Source organism: Rana temporaria, chromosome 4 (genome assembly GCF_905171775.1).
Source record: "Rana temporaria chromosome 4, aRanTem1.1, whole genome shotgun sequence".
NCBI classification, from domain to species: Eukaryota; Metazoa; Chordata; class Amphibia; order Anura; family Ranidae; genus Rana; species Rana temporaria.
In genome coordinates this window covers 121,831,931-121,852,339 of record NC_053492.1, presented here as the reverse complement: position 1 = coordinate 121,852,339, position 20,409 = coordinate 121,831,931, and the positions used below count along the sequence as shown (strand labels likewise).

Below are 20,409 nucleotides of genomic sequence, written 5' to 3'. Positions count from 1 at the left end.
AATGTTTCCCAGTCTTTGAACATCTCACAGAGCACTGTTCAATTCATCATCTGAAAATGGAAAGAGTATGACAAAACTGCAAACCTACCAAGACATGGCCATCCACCTAAACTGACAGGCCGGGCAAGCCGGAAATTAATCAGAGAAGCAGCCAAGAGGCCCATGGTAACTCTGGAGGAGCTGCAGAGATCCATATCTCAGGTGGGAGAATCTGTCCACCGGACAACTATTAGTCGTACTCTCCACAAATCTGGCCTTTATAGAAGAGTGGTAAGAAGAAAGTCATTGTTGAAAGGAAGCCATAAGAAGTCCTGTTTGCAGTTTGTGAGAAGCCATGTGGGGGACACAGCAAACATTTGGAAGAAGGTGCTCTGGTCAGATGAGACCAAATGTAACTGTTTGGCCTAAAAGCAAAACGCTACGTGTGTCGGAAAACTAACACTCCACATCAACCTGAACACATGGTGGTGGAGCATCATGTTGTGGGGATGCTTTACTTCAACAGGGACAGGGAAGCTGATCAGAGTTGATGGGAAGATGGATGGAGACAAATACAGGGCAATCTTACAAAAAAAAATGTTAAGCCTCGTACACACGAAACTTGCTGTTTTTTTTTCTTGCCGAGGAAACCGGTCGTGTGTACACTTTTCGACAAGGAAACTGTTGAGGATCTCGTCGAGCCAAAAAGAGAGCATGTCTTCTTTTTCCTCTACGGGAATGGGGAAATTTGGCTCGCCGAGATCCTCGAAAGCCTAACAAGGAACTCGACGAGCAAAACGATGAGTTTCGCCCGTCGAGTTTCTCGGTCGTGTGTACGAGGCTTTAGAGTCTGCAAAAAAATTAAAACTGGGATGGAGGTTCACCTTCCAGCAGGACAAGGACCCTAAACATACAGCCAGAGCTACAATGGAATGGTTTAGATCAAAGCATATTCATGTGTTAGATCCAGACCTAAATCCAATTGAGACTCTGTGGCAAGACTTGAAAATTGCTGTTTGCAGACGCTCTCCATCCAATCTGACAGAGCTTGAGATATTTTGCAAGAAAGAATGGGCAAAAATGTTACTCTCTAGATGTGTAAAGCTGGTAGAGACATCCCCAAAAAGACTTGAAGCTGTAATTGCAGCGAAAGGTAGTTCTATAAAGTATTGACTCGGAGGGCTGAATACAAATGCACGCCACACTTTTCACATATTCATTTGTAAAAAAGAAAAATGTGAAAATAATTTTCCTTCCACTTCACAATTATGTGCCGCTTTGTGTTGGTCTATCACATAAAATTCCCCCCAAATTTTTGGTTGCAACATGACAAAATGTGGAAAATTCCAAGGGGCATGAATAATTTTTCAAGGCATTGTAGTGCTGCATATGTAATTTTGAATATTGTGATGCTGAAAAGTGTTTATTGCAGCAGCTTAAAAGGTATTAGTAGGGTGTGGGTATGCGCATTACACTTTTGGTTCTGCTCATTAACTGCTTCCCTCACCATGTTAAGTCAACAGGTACACTTAAATTATCAGGGCATTTTGTAGACCAGTAAAGGAACATGTAGGGTTCATGTACAAGGGGCTTACACTGGCATTTTAGAAGAATGGCATCATTTCCTGCATCTGGAGAGCCGCATGTCTAGCGTATAATCTGTCATACAAGTGAATGGCGGTACATGGCTGTGCTCTTTTTTGCATCTGCATTTACCGTGGTGTCTTTTCCAAAAGTGAAAGCTTTATGTTCAGGAAAAGTGTTGAACGTGCATTCGCAGGTAAACACTGATGCAAAGAATCATTGACGTTTAGGCTCGATTCACACCTATGCATGTTGCTTTTGAGCGTTTTTGCAATGCTTTTTGCGGTGCTTGCTGCGTTTGACGTGCGTTTTTACCGCGATTTGCGTTTTGCGGTTTTTTTTTTAGCCAGTAATTTTAATTTTTTTACATTTCCTGTAACAACTAGCTATGAACAGGTTGAACAAAAAAACGCAAATCGCAGCAAAATGCGTTTTGCATGCAGGTCCATTGAATTCTATTGCATGCAAAACGCTGCTTTTTGCTGGAAAAAAAGTCCCTGACCCTTTCCAAAAACGCAGAGGCACAAAAAAGCATTGATGTGAACATGTTCCATAGGAAACCATGTTAAAAAATGTCCTTGCATTTCTGCAAAATGCACCAAAAAAAGCATTAGTGTGAATGGAGCCTTACAAGAGCACACCCTCATACATTCACTTGTATGGCAGGGCTGGGAAATAACGCCAGGCATCTAAAATGCCTGTGTAGGCCCCATGTGCATGAACGCTTGGAAGTTTCTGCATGAACGCTTATGCCGTATACAGACGATCGGAAATTCCGACAACAAAACCGTGGATTTTTTTTCCAATAGATGTTGGCTCAAACTTGTCTTGCATACACACGGTCGCACAAATGTTGTCGGAAATTCCGAACGCCAACAACGTACGTACAACACGAACGACGCCACTATTAAAGAGAAGTTCAATACCAGTCGTGTTAGTAGAAGTTTGGTGAGAGACGATTCGCACTTTTCAGCCTCGTGCTTTTCAGTTCGTTACATTGTGACAAATGTGCTATCTCCATTACGAACGCTAGTTTTACCAGACCGAGTGTTTCTGTCTCGTACTTGATTCAGAGCATGCGCGGAATTTTGTGCGTCGGAATTGTCGACACGCGATCGTAATTTACGGATTTTGTTGTCGGAAAATTTGAGAACCAGCTCTGAAATTTTTGTTGTCGGAAATTCCAACAGCGAATGTCCGATGAAGCCTACACACGGTCGGAATTTCCGACAACAAGCTCCCATGGAACATTTGTTGCCCTTGTGTACGCGGCATTAGAGTGTTTCAGTAATAAATGCACATAAAATGTTGCATCATATATGCCATGCTCTTGTCTTGTCAAAGAGGTTGAAACAATTAGCGTATGTATGAAAACAGGCAAATCATGATTGTAATGGTTTTCTTTATTAACACTGACATATTCATGAGGTCAAAATGATTCTGCACATTTGTGTAAAAAATTGAAAATTCGAAAATAAAATCTACTGCCTGGAGGAATTAAAGAGGAACTGCACTCTGCTTCCATAATTTGTAATAAAAACATCTTTGCCATTCTGAAGCTTCCCTCCAACCACTTTGCATATTATCCACTTAAGGACCAGCCCATGTACATATACGTCCACAATATGGCACGTACAGGCACATGGGCGTATGGGTACGTCCTCCCCTATTAGCGGGTGGGGGGTCCGATCGGGACCCCCCCCGCTACATGCGGAGGTCGGGTCCGCTCGGGGAGCGATCCGGGACCACGGCGCGGCTATTTGTTTATAGCCGCTCCGTCGCGATCGCTCCCCGGAGCTGAAGAACGAGGAGAGCCGTGTGTAAACACGGCTTCCCCGTCCTTCACTATGGCGGCGCATCGATCGCGTCATTCCCTTTATAGGGAAGACACGATCGATGACGTCATTCCTACAGCCACACCCCCAAACAGTTGTAAACACATACACAGTGATCCCTAACTCCTACAGCGCCGCCTGTGGTTAACTCCCAAACTGCAACTGTCATTTTCACAATAAAGAATGCAATTTAAATGCATTTTTTGCTGTGAAAATGACAATGGTCCCAAAAATGTGTCAAAATTGTCCGAAGTGTCCGCCATAATGTCGCAGTCACGAAAAAAATTGCTGATCGCCGCCATTAGTAGTAAAAAAATAAAAAAAAATAAAAATGCAATAAAACTATCCCCTATTTTGTAAACACTATAAATTTTGCGCAAACCAATCGATAAACGCTTATTGCGATTTTTTTTACTAAAAATAGGTAGAAGAATACGTATCGGCCTAAACTGAGGAAAAAAAATGTTTTTATATATGTTTTTGGGGGATATTTATTACAGCAAAAAGTAAAAAATATTGCTTTTTTTTCAAAATTGTTGCTCTATTTTTGTTTATAGCGCAAAAACTAAAAACCGCAGATGTGATCAAATACCACCAAAAGAAAGCTCTATTTGTGGGGAAAAAAGGACGCCAATTTTGTTTGGGAGCCACGTCGCACGACCGCGCAATTGTCTGTTAAAGCGACGCAGTCCCGAACTGTAAAAACCCCTTGGGTCTTTAGGCTGCATATTGGTCCGGGGCTTAAGTGGTTATTTTATATATACTGCGATTCTGTACTTGCCAAATATGCTGCAGAAATCTCCCTCCGCTAAGTCTGGCTGCATCCATTTTAACTGTGGGCAGCTGAAGCTGCTGTCTGTTCACTTCCTGGATTTACACAGGACACACAACTCCAGCTCTGCAGCCCTCATTGGACCACTTATGGTCCCCCTTTCTGGCAAACTCTCACGAGTGAGAGAGAGAAAGGGATGTGCATAATGTCATAAGCCTAGGCTTTTTACAAGACAAGAAACAGGAAGTGGGCTGTATAAGGTATTTACTGGCAGAAAAAAAAAAATGTTTTACTATCCAAAGTTAAAAACAAGGGCTTCAGAAGATTTAATAGATGGAAAGATAAAAAAAATGACTGAAGGTCCACTTTAAAGAATTATGCCAGTTTGGCAGGATCATTGACAATAAAAACAGTAAAAAAAATATTTATAAATTGGTGGAATTCACTGAATTATTTACATTTTTAACCGGTTAAGAAACGGACCATTATGCAGGTTTGCCCCTTTTTGCGATTCGGACTGCGTCGCTTTAACTGACAATTGAGCGGTCGTGCGACGTGGCTCCCAAACAAAATTGGCGTCATTTTTTTACCACAAATAGAGCTTTCTTTTGGTGGTATTTGATCACCTCTACAGTTTTTATTTTTTGCGCTATAAACAAAAATAGAGCGTCAATTTAAAAAAATATATATATATATTTTTTACTTTTTGCTATAATAAAATTCCCCAAAAAATATATAAAAAAACATTATTTTTCCCCAGTTAAGGCCAATACGTATTCTTCTACATATTTTTGGTAAAAAAAAAAAAAACGCAATAAGCATCTATTGATTGGTTTGCGCAAAAGTTATAGCGTCTACAAAATAGGGGATAGTTTTATGGCATTTTTATTAATATTTTTTTTTTACTAGTATTGGCGGCGATCAGCGATTTTTGGAGCGGGTCGCAGGCACCGGCGGCGCGCTCACGAACCCACGGCTGGGCTTCTTAAAGGGAACGTACTTGTACACCCTTGTGCCCAGCCCTGCCATCCTGTCAACATATATCGTCGTGCGGCAGTCCTTAAGTGGTTAATATATGGAAAAGGTGAGCGGAGAAATCAACCAGAGCAGCTTTCCATAGAGAGAAGCCATAAATCAGGATAGTGGCTTTAGTGCATAGCAGACCTGCAGATATAGGGCCAGATTCTCAAAAGAGATACGACGGCGTATCTCCAGATATGCCGTCGTATCTCTGAGTCTGGCCGGTCGTATCTATGCGCCTGATTCTTAGAATCAGTTACGCATAGATTTCCCTTAGATCCGACAGGCGTAAGTCTCTTACGCCGTCGGATCGTAACTGCATATTTACGCTGGTCGATAAGGGCGTGTACGCTGATTTACGCGTCGAAATATGTAAATCAGCGAGATACGCGAATTCACAAACGTACGCCCGGCCGATGCAGTACAGTTACGCCATTTACGTTAGGCTTTTCCCGGCATAAAGTTACCCCTGCTATATGGTGGAGTAAGTGTGGCGTACCAATGTTAAGTATGGCCGTCGTTCCCGCAACGAAATTTGAAAATTTTACGTCGTTTGCGTAACTCGTCCGTGAATGGGGCTGGACGTAATTTATGTTCACGTCAAAACAAATACGTCCTTGCGGCGTATTAGGAGCAATGCACACTGGGAGGTTTCCACGGACGGCGCATGCGCAGTTCGTGAAAAACGTCAATCACGTCGGGTCACAGAACATTTAGATTAAACACGCCCCCCATTCCAAATTTGAATTAGGCGGGCTTACGCCGTCCTATTTATGCTACGCCGCCGCAACTTACGGAGCAAGTGCTATGAGAATACAGCACTTGCCCGTCTAAGTTGCGGAGGCGTAACGTAAATAGGTTACGTTACGCCGAACAAAGTTACGCCAAACTACGAGAATCTGGCCCATACTGTACATGCACAAATAAGATCAGGCTCTCCGCTATTTTATGAATAACATTACTGATAAAAAAATTAGGAAAAAAAAAAATGTATTAGAAAACCCGACATGAAAGTAATATTCAGGCTGCCGCTGTTGGCCTCTTCTAATAATTCTGTTTGCCTGGCTGTCATAGTAACCCTCTATATTCAATCACTTTTATCCTAATCTGCATACTTTATTCTGAGCAGTGATTCAGAAAGTATTGATGCCAGAGGTCAGTATAACAACCAGGTAACTAAGTTTTTCAGCAGAAAATAACAATGGGAGCCCCTATATCTCTCACGGCAGGTTTAATTTAAAGCCCACTCGATCTTTCAGTTTAAATAAATTGCAAGTGTATCAAAACAAGAGGTGTGCAAAGACTTACATTTTTAGAAAATAGTCACACAATAGAAAGGCCTGTCACCTGCCAGTCTGCTGTAAGTAGGGACTCTTTCTCTCAGTGGGGAAGCAGTGGTCTCTCTGCAGAGGTCTGACACGCCCCCCGTTGTGTCTGACCTATAGCTCTACAATCACCAAAGGTTCTAGCTCTGACGTGGCAGGGGGCATGTTGGATCAATACATCACACTGGTTGGCAGGGGCAGGCTTTTCTACTTAGGATGTGGCTACTAAAGAAAACCAAGTGTAACTTTTGTTTTGATACACCTGGAATATTTCTTGTGGATTTAAATTGAACGTGGTATTAGGGTTTAATGAAGAGAGATCTCTATACAAGAAAGTGAACCAATTCTGTTACAATACTGTCCACCATTTCTGTTAATTAAAGCTATAATTCTCAGTGGTGGCAGCTACACCGTGCCCACCATGACTGCTCCAATCACCTCTGGCTGGAGTCATCTTACTGCTGAGCTTTCCTTAAAAAGAAAAAGAGAAATAAGAGTTAATTTTCTATTGTAGGAATACGGCTCATATTGTCGGATCTCCGGCCCACCATCCTCATACAATGCTTTTTCAATATTGACGAACATGCAGTAATCTCCCCGCTGTTCCATCATGCAGTGCTCAGAACCTCATGAAGTCAATTGCCAAGCCCAATGCTGCTGCATGGTACCAACATTACTGGCTATTGTAATTATTTCCTAGCGGTGGGGATCAGGGCAGCAATAATCAGGTTAAGAAATTAGAGGGTGCCTAGCACAGAATACAGGAATTTGGGTTACTTTATTGACAGGTTTACTTTTAAGCCTCGTACACACGACCGGTTTTCCCGGCAGGAAAACTGCCAGGAGAGCTTTTGGCCTGGAAAACCGTGTGCTTTTTTTGCAGTTTTCCTGTCAGGAAAACAGCCGGGAATCCTGGCGGGAAAATAGAGAACCTGCTCTCTATTTTCCCGTCGGGATTCCGGGCATGTTTTTTTTGCCAGATCTACCATTTACCTATGGGAAACATACACACGGCCGGGATTCTCGGCCAAAGCTCCATGGCAGTTTTCCTTCCTGGTTCTCGGCTTTCCCCTCGGTTTTCTCGGCAGACTTTCGTGTGTACAGGGCTTACGGCTGGGTTCACACTAGAGCACGGAGCAGCTCACAGCAAGGGGTCCAGTGCGTCTCCATTCACCGGTTCAGGTACGATTTCAGCCCAAATTTTGGGCTGAATTCGGACCTGAAACGGACCAAAAGACGCACAGAAGTCCTGTGCGTCTTTTGGTCCGTTTCAGCCACCACTTTAAAGTAACCCAAATTCCTGTATTCTGTGCTAGGCACCCTCTAAACAACCAGAGCTGCTCCGGGATATGTGAACCGGCTCCATAGAGAGCCAGTCACAATCTCATGCTATCAGAATTGGATGCGGAGAAACCATCATCCAAGTCGCAATAGTGTGAACCCGGCCTCAAGAACAATGCTGGTGACGTGACTGTAAGGCTTCATTTCCACTGGCGTTTTACAGCCACTTGTGTTAGCCTTTTTTACAGCTTAAAAACGCCTGTCCATGTTTATTTTGTAAAAAAAAAAATGGAGCTCAAAAACGCAGCGGTAGCATTTTTGAGCTTTTTTGCGCGTTTTTTTAACGTCTGGCGTTTTTACAGCTCTACTCTGGAGCTTCAGAACGCCCTGGTCCTGCGTTTTTTTTACAGCTCAAAAACGCCTATGTGGGCATGATGCCATAGAATAACATGGACAGGCGTTTTTAAGCTGTAAAAAACGCTCAGAAAAGTGGCTGTAAAAACGTCAGTGGAAATGAAGCCTAATGACGACATCTAATCATCTCATTACCATTTTAAAACCCTTACTGGGGATGCCTCTAAAAATCGAAATCCATGCGCGAAAGTTTATATTTTACCAGTGGGCAACCATTGCTTCTCTACTGAAGCAATAAAACAAATCAGCTCCCATGATGCTATGCAGGCTTTCAGTTCTGTGCTGTCAATTAGCATGATATAGTGCAGGGGAAGGAACAAACTCCATTTCCAGGATGTCAGCTACTGAACTACATTATAAGATGCCCTGCCATTTTAGGGAATATACGTGAAAGTGTTAGTTTAAGGAGTTTAGTGGTATTTAACAGCATTTTATACCAATATTCAGAGTTACAGCTGTGTTTTTATATGGAATGTAACATGATTTTACCAGGAACATCATCATTGGTTTCAGCACAATAAAATATATTTGTTTAAGATTTTTCATAAAAGAATATGCAAGAAAACTGCAATCAACTCCTCTTGGAAAAATTAACTTTTTACTAATTTCTATATTAATAATGATTTCATATCAGTGCTTTACACTCAACCGTTCCTGATTTTGAGGGACTGTCCCTGATTCCCTCATTCCTCCTCACATGTCCCTCTTTATGGTCTGATCTATATAGCTGTATATACAATGCACTACTTATCTTTCAAACAATGTTTCCCAGTGTTAAACCTTTCATTCAATTTCTAAATGGCTGCATTTGTAAATGTCAAAAGCCAATATAAAGGAATAGTAGTGGTAAAAAAAACAAAAAAAAAAACACATTTTTTTTATTCTTCTTTAACCGCTTCAGCACCGGGAGATTTTACCCCCTTCCTGACCAGAGCACTTTTTACAATTTAGTACTCTGTTGCTTTAACTGACAATTGCACGGTCGTACAAAGTTGTACCCAAACAACATTTGCGTCCTTTTTCCCCCACAAATAGAGCTTTCTTTTGATGGTATTTGATCACCTCTGCAGCAACAATTTTGAAAAAAAACTCAATATCTTTTATAAATGTTTTCCTCCGTTTAGGGGGTGATCAAGGGGTTAACTGTGTTCCCTCTCTGTGTTCTAACTGAAAGGGGAAGGGACTTACTAGGGGAGATTACACAATCGCTGTTCATACTTTGCATGAACACACGATTAGTAATTTTTCCCCTGAAAGAACCGGGATCTGTGTGTTTACATACACAGATTCCGGGTTCTCGCTGTGTCACGAGCGATCGCGGGTGCCCGTCGGTCATCGCTCCGGGGGCTGGCAGGGGGCGTGCGTGTTTGCCTCCGGTGGTGCGCACGCCCCTAGTGGCCAAAGGGCGAAGCGTCAAAACATTATGTTGTTTCGCCCAGCCGTGCCACGCTGCCGCAGTAAAACTGCCACGGCTGGTCGGCAAGTGGTTAAGGGGGCTTGACAGGGGGTGTGTCCTATGCCTTTGCGCCTTTTGCTAAAAAGTGTCTCTTGTTCTTAGCTCAAAAAGTTGGAAGGTATGTTTACAGACTACATAGAACTATTCAAATCAATCCATGAACCCAATAGAATTGACAGTTTACTCTCAACTTGACTTTGTCTAGATACTTTACAGTATATTTTATTCATGGAAACATGAACACTGTTATATTACTCTGTTATTTGACTTCGTGTTTATTCCATTAAGGGCAAAATTGTCATTAGGCTCCCATTGGAACACTCATGTAGGTTTTCAATATAGACCAGCCGCAAGGCTTCACTGAGGCCCCGTTCACATCTGAGCGATTTTCAGCTTGAAGTTCTAAAAGGCCCAACAAGCCCAATTCCATTAATTTCAATGGCCCCTGTTCACCCGTCTCAGGGTTCTGTCGTCTGAAGCAAAATGCCTGTCGCTCAAAAAATGACATGAGCTTTGTTTTGGCAGATTACAATCATTTTTGGCACCATAGACTTCAATAGAAATGCCTGACTTGAGCATTATATTTTTCTGCTCAAACAGCAGCTCTTCACCCTTAATTTCCTCTCCCCCCTAGTGCTTTCTATTGGCTAAACAAAAATGCCTGAAGCTGTAAAATGCTTTAAAACCATTGTAAAAAGCTGCAAAAACACTTAAAATACCAGAAAAGCTGCAGAAAATTGCTACGCTCGGGTGTAAATGGAGTCTGAATAATCACAACCTATTTGGTTTGCCTTGTTTTTCTCCTTGTTTTATAACCTATGCAAGGCCAAAACCCCCTTCTGTTCATTGTCCTGTTACCACTGTTATGAATCTCCTTTGTCTCCACACACATGTGAAATCCCAATAAAATACTTGAAAGTGAAAGAAAGGAATTTACAGTTTAAAGTGAAATTCTTGCTATACACCTAACTAGCCTTAAAACTGCCTCCACCTAACACCTATGCTAATTAACCTGTGTAAAAAATATTTATATACTTGCCTATCTTCAGGCTGCTCCACTCTGGTTACATGATCCTCTGTGTCAGCCAGTGGTGGCTGCAGGGGAGAAGAGGGAACTGCAAATATGGATGGGCAATTGAAGCCTATGGAGGAATTCACAGTTCCAGGCTATACTAGCAATTGTCGGAGAGCTCTCTCCTCTGCCCACTGGCTAACAAGGAGATCATGTGACTGGAACGGAGCAGCCTGAAAATATATACAGTGGAAATAAAAAGTCTACACACCCCTGTTAAAATGTCAGGTTTCTGTGATGTAAAAAAAAAAAAATGAGACAAAGATAAATCATTTCAGAATTTTTTTTTTTTCACCTTTGATGTGACCTAGCAAAATGTTGACTATAGCCTCATATAAGACTCAATAATAATTTAGCAAAAAACGTACCATCATCCAGATTGAATGTAAAACAATTGAAAAATGTGACCTATAAACTGTATAATTTTTTTGCTGGAGGGAATTAAAAATAAAAAAATAAAATATGGTTGCATAAGTGTGCACACCCTTACACTAAGGCCCCGTACACACGTCCGAGAAACTTGACGGGCAAAACACATCGTTTTGCTCGTTGAGTTCCTTGTGAAGCCGCCGAGGATCTCGCCGAGCCAAGTTTCCTCATTGACTAACGAGGAAATAGAGAACATGTTCTCTATTTGGCCCAACGAGATCCTCGTCGGTTTCCTCGGCCGAAAGTGTACACACGACCGGGTTTCTCGGCAAAATACGGCTCCGATCGAGTTTCTGTCTGAATTCTGCCGAGAAACTCGGTCGTGTGTACTAATACTTTGTTGAAACACCTATTGATTTTATTACAGCACTCAGTCTTTTTGGGTATGAGTCTATCAGCGTGGCACATCTTGACTTGGTAATATTTGCCAACTTTTCTTTCCAAAAACACTCCAAATCTGTCAGATTGCGAGGACATCTCCTGTGCACAACCCTCTTCAGATCACCCCAAAGATATTCAATCAGATTCAGGTCTGGGCTCTGGCTGGGCCATTCCAAAACTTTAATCTTCTTCTGGTGCAGTCATTCCTTTGTTGATTTGGATGTATGCTTTGGGTCGTTGTCATGCTGAAAGATGTAGTTCCTCTTCATGTTCAGCTTTCTAGCAGAAGCCTGAAGTTGTTTTGCCAATATTGACTGGTATTTGAGACTGTTCATAATTCCCTCTACCTTGACTAAGGCCATTGTTCCAGCTAAAGAAAAACAGCCCCAAAGCATGATGCTGCCACCACCATGCTTCACAGTGGGTATGGTGTTCTTTTGGTGATGTGCAGTGTTGTTTTTTGCTCCAAACAGATCTTTTGGAATTGTGGCCAAAAAGTTCAACCTTGGTTTCATCAGACCATAACACATTTTCTCACATGCTTTTGGGAGACTTCCGATGTGTTTTTGCAAACAAAAGATTTCGGTTTTATTTTTCAATTGAAAAATATATATACAGTGTGTACATATGATCACCGCGCTGCTCAAATTGGTGATAAATAGCAGCCAACACCACAAAATAGATCAATTTTGCAAAACAGTAAACAAAGAAATTAAGTGTAGCGCTAAATACAAGTGAAAAAAAGACTATATGAATAAGTCTTAAAAAAAGTGGCATAAAAACACCAAAAAACACCAAAAATGTTCATGTGATCAACAGTGCAACTAATAATGAATAAAGTCCGTGACACAATCCAAATTGGTCAGTTGTATGTGACTTGTGTGATCAAAAAGTGATTGATAGAAGATCCGCCACCAAATAGTGATATTGAGAGGCTTACCAGAGGGATCGGACCCAACGTCATCTGGGGCACAGATGCCGTTCATGAGAACGAAACGCGTCGGGACAGAACATTGACCCCACTGCTGGACTTATTTTAAGCGCTTGTTATATTTCACCTAAATGTGAGTGTAAACCTTTTTTAAATAAATACTGCAAAAGTAATATTTTACGGAATTACGATATGTGCACCTCTGTTTCTTTCTCTTTACTCTGCACATTTTGAAACATCTGGATGTTATATCATCACCATTTGGAAGTGTCTATCAGTACCATTCAATTGGCTCCTATAAATTGGCTTCATATCAAGTATTACCCATAAGAATGCCCAAGGAGGTCCATAGATCTATCCAGCATTGGAGTTCGTTTGGATCCTTGATATCATTATAAGCCTGATCAACCTGATAAGTATACACTTACTTGGGTCCGATCCCTCTGGTAAGCCTCTCAATATCACTATTTGGTGGCGGATCTTCTATCAATCACTTTTTGATCATACAAGTCACATACAACTGACCAATTTGGATTGTGTCATGAACTTTATTCATTATTAGTTGCACTGTTGATCACATGAACATTTTTGGTGTTTTTATGCCGCTTTTTTAGGACTTATTCATATAGGGCCAGATTCACATACAAATACGTTACGCTGCGGCGGTGTAACGTATCCCATTTACGTTACACCGCTGCAGGTTTACAGCGTAAGTGCCTGATTCACAAAGCACTTACCTGTAAACTTGCGGCGGTGTAACGCAAATCCGCTCGGCGCAAGCCCGCCTAATTCAAATGGGGCGGGCACCATTTAAATTAGGCGCGTTCCCGCGCCGAAAGTACTGCGCATGCTCCGTCCGTCAAATTACCCGACGTGCATTGCGCTAAATGACGTCGCAAGGACGTCCTTGGTTTCGACATTAACGTAAATGGCATCCAGCGCCATTCACGGACGACTTACGCAAACAACGTGAATTTAAAAATTTTGACGCGGGAACGACGGCTATACTTAACATTGGCTAGGCCACCTAGAGGGCAGCCTTAGTTTTACGCGGCGTATCTCGACGGAAACAACGTAAATTTAGAGCGACGGGTAAAGCGTACGTTGGTGAATCGCCGTAACTAGTCATTTGCATATTCTACGCCGACCGCAATGGAATCGCCACCTAGCGGCCGGCCTAGAATTGCATCCTAAGATCCGATGGTGTAAGTCAATTACACCTGTCGGATCTTAGGGCTATCTATGCGTAACCTGATTCTATGAATCAGCCGCATAGATACGACAATCGTATCTCAGAGATACGACGGCGTATCAGGAGATACGCCGTCGTATCTCTTTTGTGAATCTGGCCCATAGTCTTTTTTTACTTGTATTTAGCGCTACACTTAATTTCTTTGTTTATTGTTTTTCAATTGAGTTGTACAGTTTATAGGTCACATTGAAGGTGGAAAAAGTTCTGAAATGATTCATCTTTGTCTCATTTTTTTTACATCACAGAAACCTGACATTTTAACAGACTTTTTATGTCCACTGTAATTATATACATCTTTCTTACACTCACACAGGTTAGTTATCAAGGGTATTAGAAGGGCAGAGGGGACACTTTAAGGCTAGTTAGGTGTATAGCATGAATTCCACTTTAAAGTATATGTAAATCCAATCATTTTCTTTTATAAGATCCCCATTGATACACTGCTTCTAATATGCTAATTATCAATGGGAAGCTAGAGATACTTAAACATCCCTCCACCAACAAAACTGTCATTCATTTCAGGGAAACATATTCTAGTAATAGTAGCAAACAGCCTTCCAAGGGGTCCGCTGAACTAAATTAACATCAATACATCCATGAACTTGAGGCACCCCCTACTGTCGGTTTTCGGTAGTTAGGAGTAGAGAATCAGGGAGTGAAATAGGTCACATTTGCACTTTTGTCCTAAAATGGGAAATATCCCTAGAAATAAAGCAAAGTTCATAATCCAAACAGTTTTTTTTGTAGCACATCAACATTGGCTGTTTACCTGAATGCTGGAGACATTCATCTTTATGAAGTTCAGTCCATGATTTGTGCTTGCATTGTTTGCTGCATGTATATATTGAGTAACAGCGCAAACACGGGGTCAGCTTGACTCCAACAGAACGGCCACACTGATAACAGTGTTTGAAAAATGTTTTTCTAAATACACAAATATAAAAAGTGTCAAAACCGCAGAATTAAAGGCGTACACAAGAAAAATAACAGAAAAACAGATCACTCACTTGGGTGCATACATGTGCCCTTCTCCTAATGCTTCATGTGTGTGCACTTTTCTCTCTGGATCTCTGTGTGTAGAAGAGCTACCTGCAATAAATGTCATCAATATACACAATATCATTATCGCCTCCAACAAGACCAGTTCACTGCACACTATATTAACACAACCAATCCTTAAAGACATAAATGAGTACACAGGCAATGCAGGCTGACTATTACATATACCCTTAAAGCGGAGTTCCACCCAAAAGTGGAACTTCCGCTTAATCCACTCCTCGCCCCCTTACATGTCACATTTGGCATGTAATTTTTTTGGGGGGGAGTGGGGGCTTCAGGAGGAGTGGGACTTCCTGTCCCACTTCCTCCTTTCGCCCAGGGACCGCTTAGGCGATACGTCATATTGCCTACGGCGGCCCCTCCCTGTAGGCAATAGCCTGGGACACATGACAGGTCCCAGGCGATCAACTGACCACTCATAGAGCGCCGCTCGCGCCCGCTCGTTCCCATCCACAGAGGAGGAAGAAGTTAAATCCTCCTCCACTCTTAATGCTGGGGCCTCGTTCTCCACCTTGAACGTGATGTTACTGGTTGCTAGATGCCAGTCGGCAAGCAATAGTGCATTCAGATTCTGAATGTGCGACTCTGAGTCTAATATTTTCTTCGATCCGCCCCTGTGTCTGACAGAAGCCCAGCTGTGAAGCCGAAAGCTGTCACGGCCGGGTGCCCACAGTTAGAATGGAGGCGCTGGCGGAGAGGGGGGGGGGGGAGAGGAGCGGAGCTCCGGACGGTGCGTCGCTGGACAGTGGAGCAGGTGAGTGTATGTTTATTAAAAGCCAACAGCTATGCAACATAAAAAAAAGGCTGGAACTCCCCATTAATACAGTTCTGTCACACGTTAAGTAGAACTATAGGCAAAATGTTTTTTTTTTCATTTTGGATAGAGTAAGGGAGCCATTTGTGTCCTATTGTGGAGATTTACATTCACTTCCTGTCTCATAGCCAAATAGGAAGTGAGAGGAAATCCCTGCAAATTAAGGGATTGGGGGACCCCTGGGTCACCATAATTAGTGTCCCCATTAGAAGATTTCCCCTCTATTAATTTTCTGAGAATTTGTTTTACTTTCACTTCCAGTGATAATGGTAAACAGAACAAATAGCGAGGGTGAATCTCCTTAACGAGGCACAAACAGCAATAAAAACCATCAAGCGCTCAAATCCCTATCCACTCTATCCAAAACTTAACAAAAAGTTTTTCCTTTAGTTATATTTTAACACATACCCAACAGTACACAACTTAAAATATATCTCCATTCAAAACTGTGTTGGTTAGTTATGATACAAGGGGGAATCCTCAGAACTTTTACCAGGTTTTTTTTTGCTGTCTGGGTCACAATTTGGGACTTTTTGCCTTGATTGTTGTCCAGTGACAACTGTCTATGAGCCAGAAACTGAGCAGAATCAACTATAATTTTATTTTAATATACTTTACATGCACACTAATACTGTAACTGATACATGATCAGGAAACTTGACATTACAATAATAAATTACAAAATATAACACAAAGGACAACTCTAATGCCTGGTACACGCTAATAGTATTATTCCGTTCAACCCTGCGGGTTGAACAAAAAAGAAACAAACAGCCTGACGTTAGTACAGCGATTTCCCCCACTGAGCTAATATGTTCTGACAGAACACTCCAGTCAGCGCTCTCAGCCATTGGCTTCCCAGCATGCTCGTCCGACCAGGGGCGGATCCAGTCTAGTCTTGGGAGGGGCACTGCCAGAAAATAAGGTGTTGCTTACAGAATTGTATTTATTGTATCATACAGTCCTAACCTTCTTTAAATCTCAAAATAATAAGAAAATGCTAAATAAAGAATATGCTAATAATGCGTATATGTTTTAATTCATCCGCAATCCGACTCACCCTCACATCACTTAGGTAGGTGCAGTGTGCAGGTTGACAGGCAGCTCTTCAGACATGCTGTGCTCTAATCCTGGCAGGCTGGCTGGCACAGTTCCCTTTCCCCACGCCACACTGGTGAAATTGGGGGAAAGATGTGGGTGGAGCCAACGTTCCCATCCACAGAGGAGGAAGCAGTTAAATCCTCCTCCACTCTTAATGCTGGGGCCTCGCTCTCCACCTTGAACGTGATGTTACTGGTTGCTAGATGCCAGGCGGCAGGCAATAGTGCATTCAGATTCTGAATGTGCGACTCTGAGTCTGTAATATTTTCTTGGGGGGGCATTTTCTCCTTCCCCCCCCCCCCCCCCCGAACCGCCGCTGCGTCTGACAGAAGCCAAACGGCTAGCTTCTGTCGGACCGGCTGACATACACACAGGCGGAATGTCAGAGAGGTTTTATTGAATCAGCCAATGTCTCACAACATTCGGCCCATGTGTACTAAGCATAACAGTCCATTGCCAATCCCACACAGTTCCATAGACAGTTTGCCAGAATCAAAGGAACTCAGACAGTGGAAATCAAGGCCATCCTCTACTGGAGACAGTGTAGATAAGACTTTAACATTTATTCAATTACTTAGGGCAATTTCAGAATGCGTGTATCAGTTGTACTATACTGCAAATTGGACAAAAACTGAAGTGGACCGGTTATGTTGGAGTCCATTCTATCCACTATCTTTTAGAAATAATACCAGGACTAGCATTTTCAGTAAGAAATCTTCAGAACCTAGGACTGTCTTCGAAAGCACAATAATTGAAGAATTGATTTCCACACAGTTTTGTACTTACGGATTATACCATCATTTGCCCACTCCTTTTCTTTTGCTTTAACAGCCTCTCGAGTAAGTTCTCCCAAGTGCTCCAAGAGTTGTTTTCTTGCATTAAAAATGTCCCTTTCCTCGGGGGACAACGCATGGTATGGTGTGTGTGCTATCTTCTTATCCTGTAATAGACAACTGATCTTGTAGAATATACACTACTCAATAGCAAGTTTATATTCAGGCATGAATACTATCCTAAATATACATATTGTACACAATTGATATGTTTTCTTATCCTGCAGTATGATTACCATCTTAGAAATGCAAATATACTCTACCTGGAAGTATTTGTAGTAGGCATAGTCTGTAGCTGTACCCAGTGCTGTCCTCTTTCCTTCTCCTATAAGGATCGGCATTAATATATTGGCTCCAGATTTTATAAGTCTATCCACCTATGGAGGACAACTAAGTGTCATAAAGGAAAAGCAGAGGAACCCCTTTATTTTGGATCACTTAAATAATATGGTACTCCGACAGTTCATGTTCCTGATATGTGCATGTTCTACCATGTACTTGTGTTAAAAGGTATCCTATTCTCTTTGTATTGCTTACTTTGTGTGAAATAATTAGTGTGCCTGCCAGTCCCCCTGTTTTCTTTGCACATCCTTCCAAGCGTAGTCAGTTTCCTGGCTGTGCTGGGAGAACAGCATGCCTGTCCTCCAATGCCCAAGACTTGCGTTGACACACCCATTCACTGGGAATATCTGTGTGCTGCTGTTTCTCCACCCCTAGCTCTCTAAGTCCCTAATGCAGCTGAGAGCAGGGATTATGTGATCACTAAAAAAAAAAATTACGGTATTTATTATATATATATATATATATATATATATATATATATATATATATATATATATATGTATTACACACACACACACACACACAACTAAATGGGTTGTTTTACAAGGTAAGGGTTCACATATACTTTAAGAGAATGATTGGGGCCTTTATCTCTAACCAACAAAGTGCGGAATTGTAAAGCAAGGTAATGGGAGAAGTGGGCAACATTATGTTGTGGAAAGTGGTTCTTGTCTATGTGGTAAAGATTGGGAACCTTTTTGACTCAGCAGAGCTGGACACACAGGCAGACCCTTTATTTAGCTGAATAATTGGAAATTTGCTTATGATTTGCATGTAATCAGACTTTAGATTCCCTTTGGCATACAAACAAGCTGTGATAATCTAGGTGTGTCTTTGAGTGAGTAACCATTGTGAAAAATGTGTCACATGACCTATTCTAGACCCAAGCTGCAAACCCTGCAGGCTGATACCCCAAATGTGGGGCTGCAATACATTTCTGGGTGTTCCAAGGTACAGGATTTTCCAGTTCCATGTAAAACCTATTTTTTGGGATACGGGACACAGAAGAGGTAATTTAGACCATTGAGTTATACTCCACTGACACTGGCAAATACCAAAGCTTGACTCAGCCCTGCATAACCCTTTCCACTCCCAGCATTTCTGTGTTCAGGAATAAAAAACCTTGCAATAATCAATTAGAGGGTTAAACTGCAGATTTGGGAGTCACTGCAGTAGCTAATTTCTAACTTCAGCTGTTGTGGACTACTGCCCTTAAACCGCGCTAACATGGCATACAATACTATTGACTGAGATACTACTTTAAAATGACTTAAAGGGGTTGTAAAGGTACAATTTTTCCCTAAATAGCTTCATTTACCTTAGTGCAGTCCTCCTTCACTTACCTCATCCTTCCATTTTGCTTTTAATTGTCCTTATTTCTTCTGAGAAATCCTCACTTCCTGTTTGTCTGTCTGTAGCTCCACACAGTAATGTGAGGCTTTCTCCCTGGTGTGGAGAAAGCCTCTTGAGGGGGGAGGGGGGCGAGCAGGAGTGTTAGGACACCCACTAACACACAGCTCCTTTCTCTATCTGCAAAGTAGAGAGTGTCTTGACACTCCTGCTCCCCCCCCCTTCCCCCTCAAGAGGCTTTCTTCACACCAGGGAGAAAGCATCGCATTACTGTGTGGAGTTACAGAAAGAAGAACAGGAAGTGAGGATTTCTCAGAAGAAATAAGGACATTTAAAAGCAAGATGGAAGGATGAGGTAAGTGAGGGAGGACTGCACTAAGGTAAAGGAAGCTATTTAGGAAACAAAAATTGTACCTTTACAACCCCTTTAAGCACATTTTAGCATGCGGTTTGATGAATCCTGGTAAATGACCTATAGGTGGAGCTCTAAAGAGCAAATGTCCTTTGTTTAGGTTTATATTTGAAAATATGTTTGCTCCACTGACTTGTTTGCATATTTTTCTTTGCCTAAGAGCCAGTTCACACTGGGGCGACTCGTCAGGCGACTCAGCCGCTTCACAAGTCGCGTCCCATTCTATTCAATAGAACCGTTCTAATAGGAGCGAAAAAGGTTCTTGTACGACTTCGGGGGCGACTTGCATTGACTTCTATACAGAAGTCATTTTGCAAGTCGCCTCTGAAGTCGTCTTCAGGACACCTTGCCGAGTCGCCCCCGAAGACGTGCCGCCCCAGTGTGAACCGGCTCTTATGTTACTGGTGCTGTGGAATCATTTACATTCATAGGCAATTCTAATATTTTATAATAATAATATAAATGATCTAACCAATGAGGGAGCTACAAGGTCAGATAATGTTTGTTATCATGTCTGAAAGTAGGCCATTTTCAGAAATGAGGGAGATCATTTTCCTTTTTATTCAGTATGTCAGCATTTACCAGCCATTCAATTTCTGATTAAGATCTCCTGCAGATGCGATATAATTCCAGTGTTTGAGCATATGCATAGTACCTTTAATTGTCTCACACAGAACGTATTAAATACATTCCTGTCTCAGCACTAGTGAACTAATTATTGACTAGCTCAATTACATTAACTGACCTTGGGAATATTCTTTAATGAA

The 20,409-nt window shown here is 41.9% G+C and overlaps 1 protein-coding gene across 1 annotated transcript in view; it reads right to left on the bottom strand.

The window, feature by feature from the left end:
- Nucleotides 1-6,029: 6,029 nt before the first annotated feature.
- The window catches only part of ANKMY1 (ankyrin repeat and MYND domain containing 1), a 67,848-nt gene continuing 53,468 nt past the window's right edge, over nucleotides 6,030-20,409 (bottom strand). The window contains exons 14-18 of the mRNA XM_040348992.1: nucleotides 17,802-17,915; nucleotides 17,492-17,645; nucleotides 14,739-14,820; nucleotides 14,501-14,655; nucleotides 6,030-6,986 (exon numbers count right to left, since the gene is read on the bottom strand). Coding sequence (XP_040204926.1) covers nucleotides 6,889-6,986; nucleotides 14,501-14,655; nucleotides 14,739-14,820; nucleotides 17,492-17,645; nucleotides 17,802-17,915 — 603 coding nt within the window. The 3' untranslated portion in view covers nucleotides 6,030-6,888. The remainder of the gene's footprint in view (nucleotides 6,987-14,500; nucleotides 14,656-14,738; nucleotides 14,821-17,491; nucleotides 17,646-17,801; nucleotides 17,916-20,409) is intronic.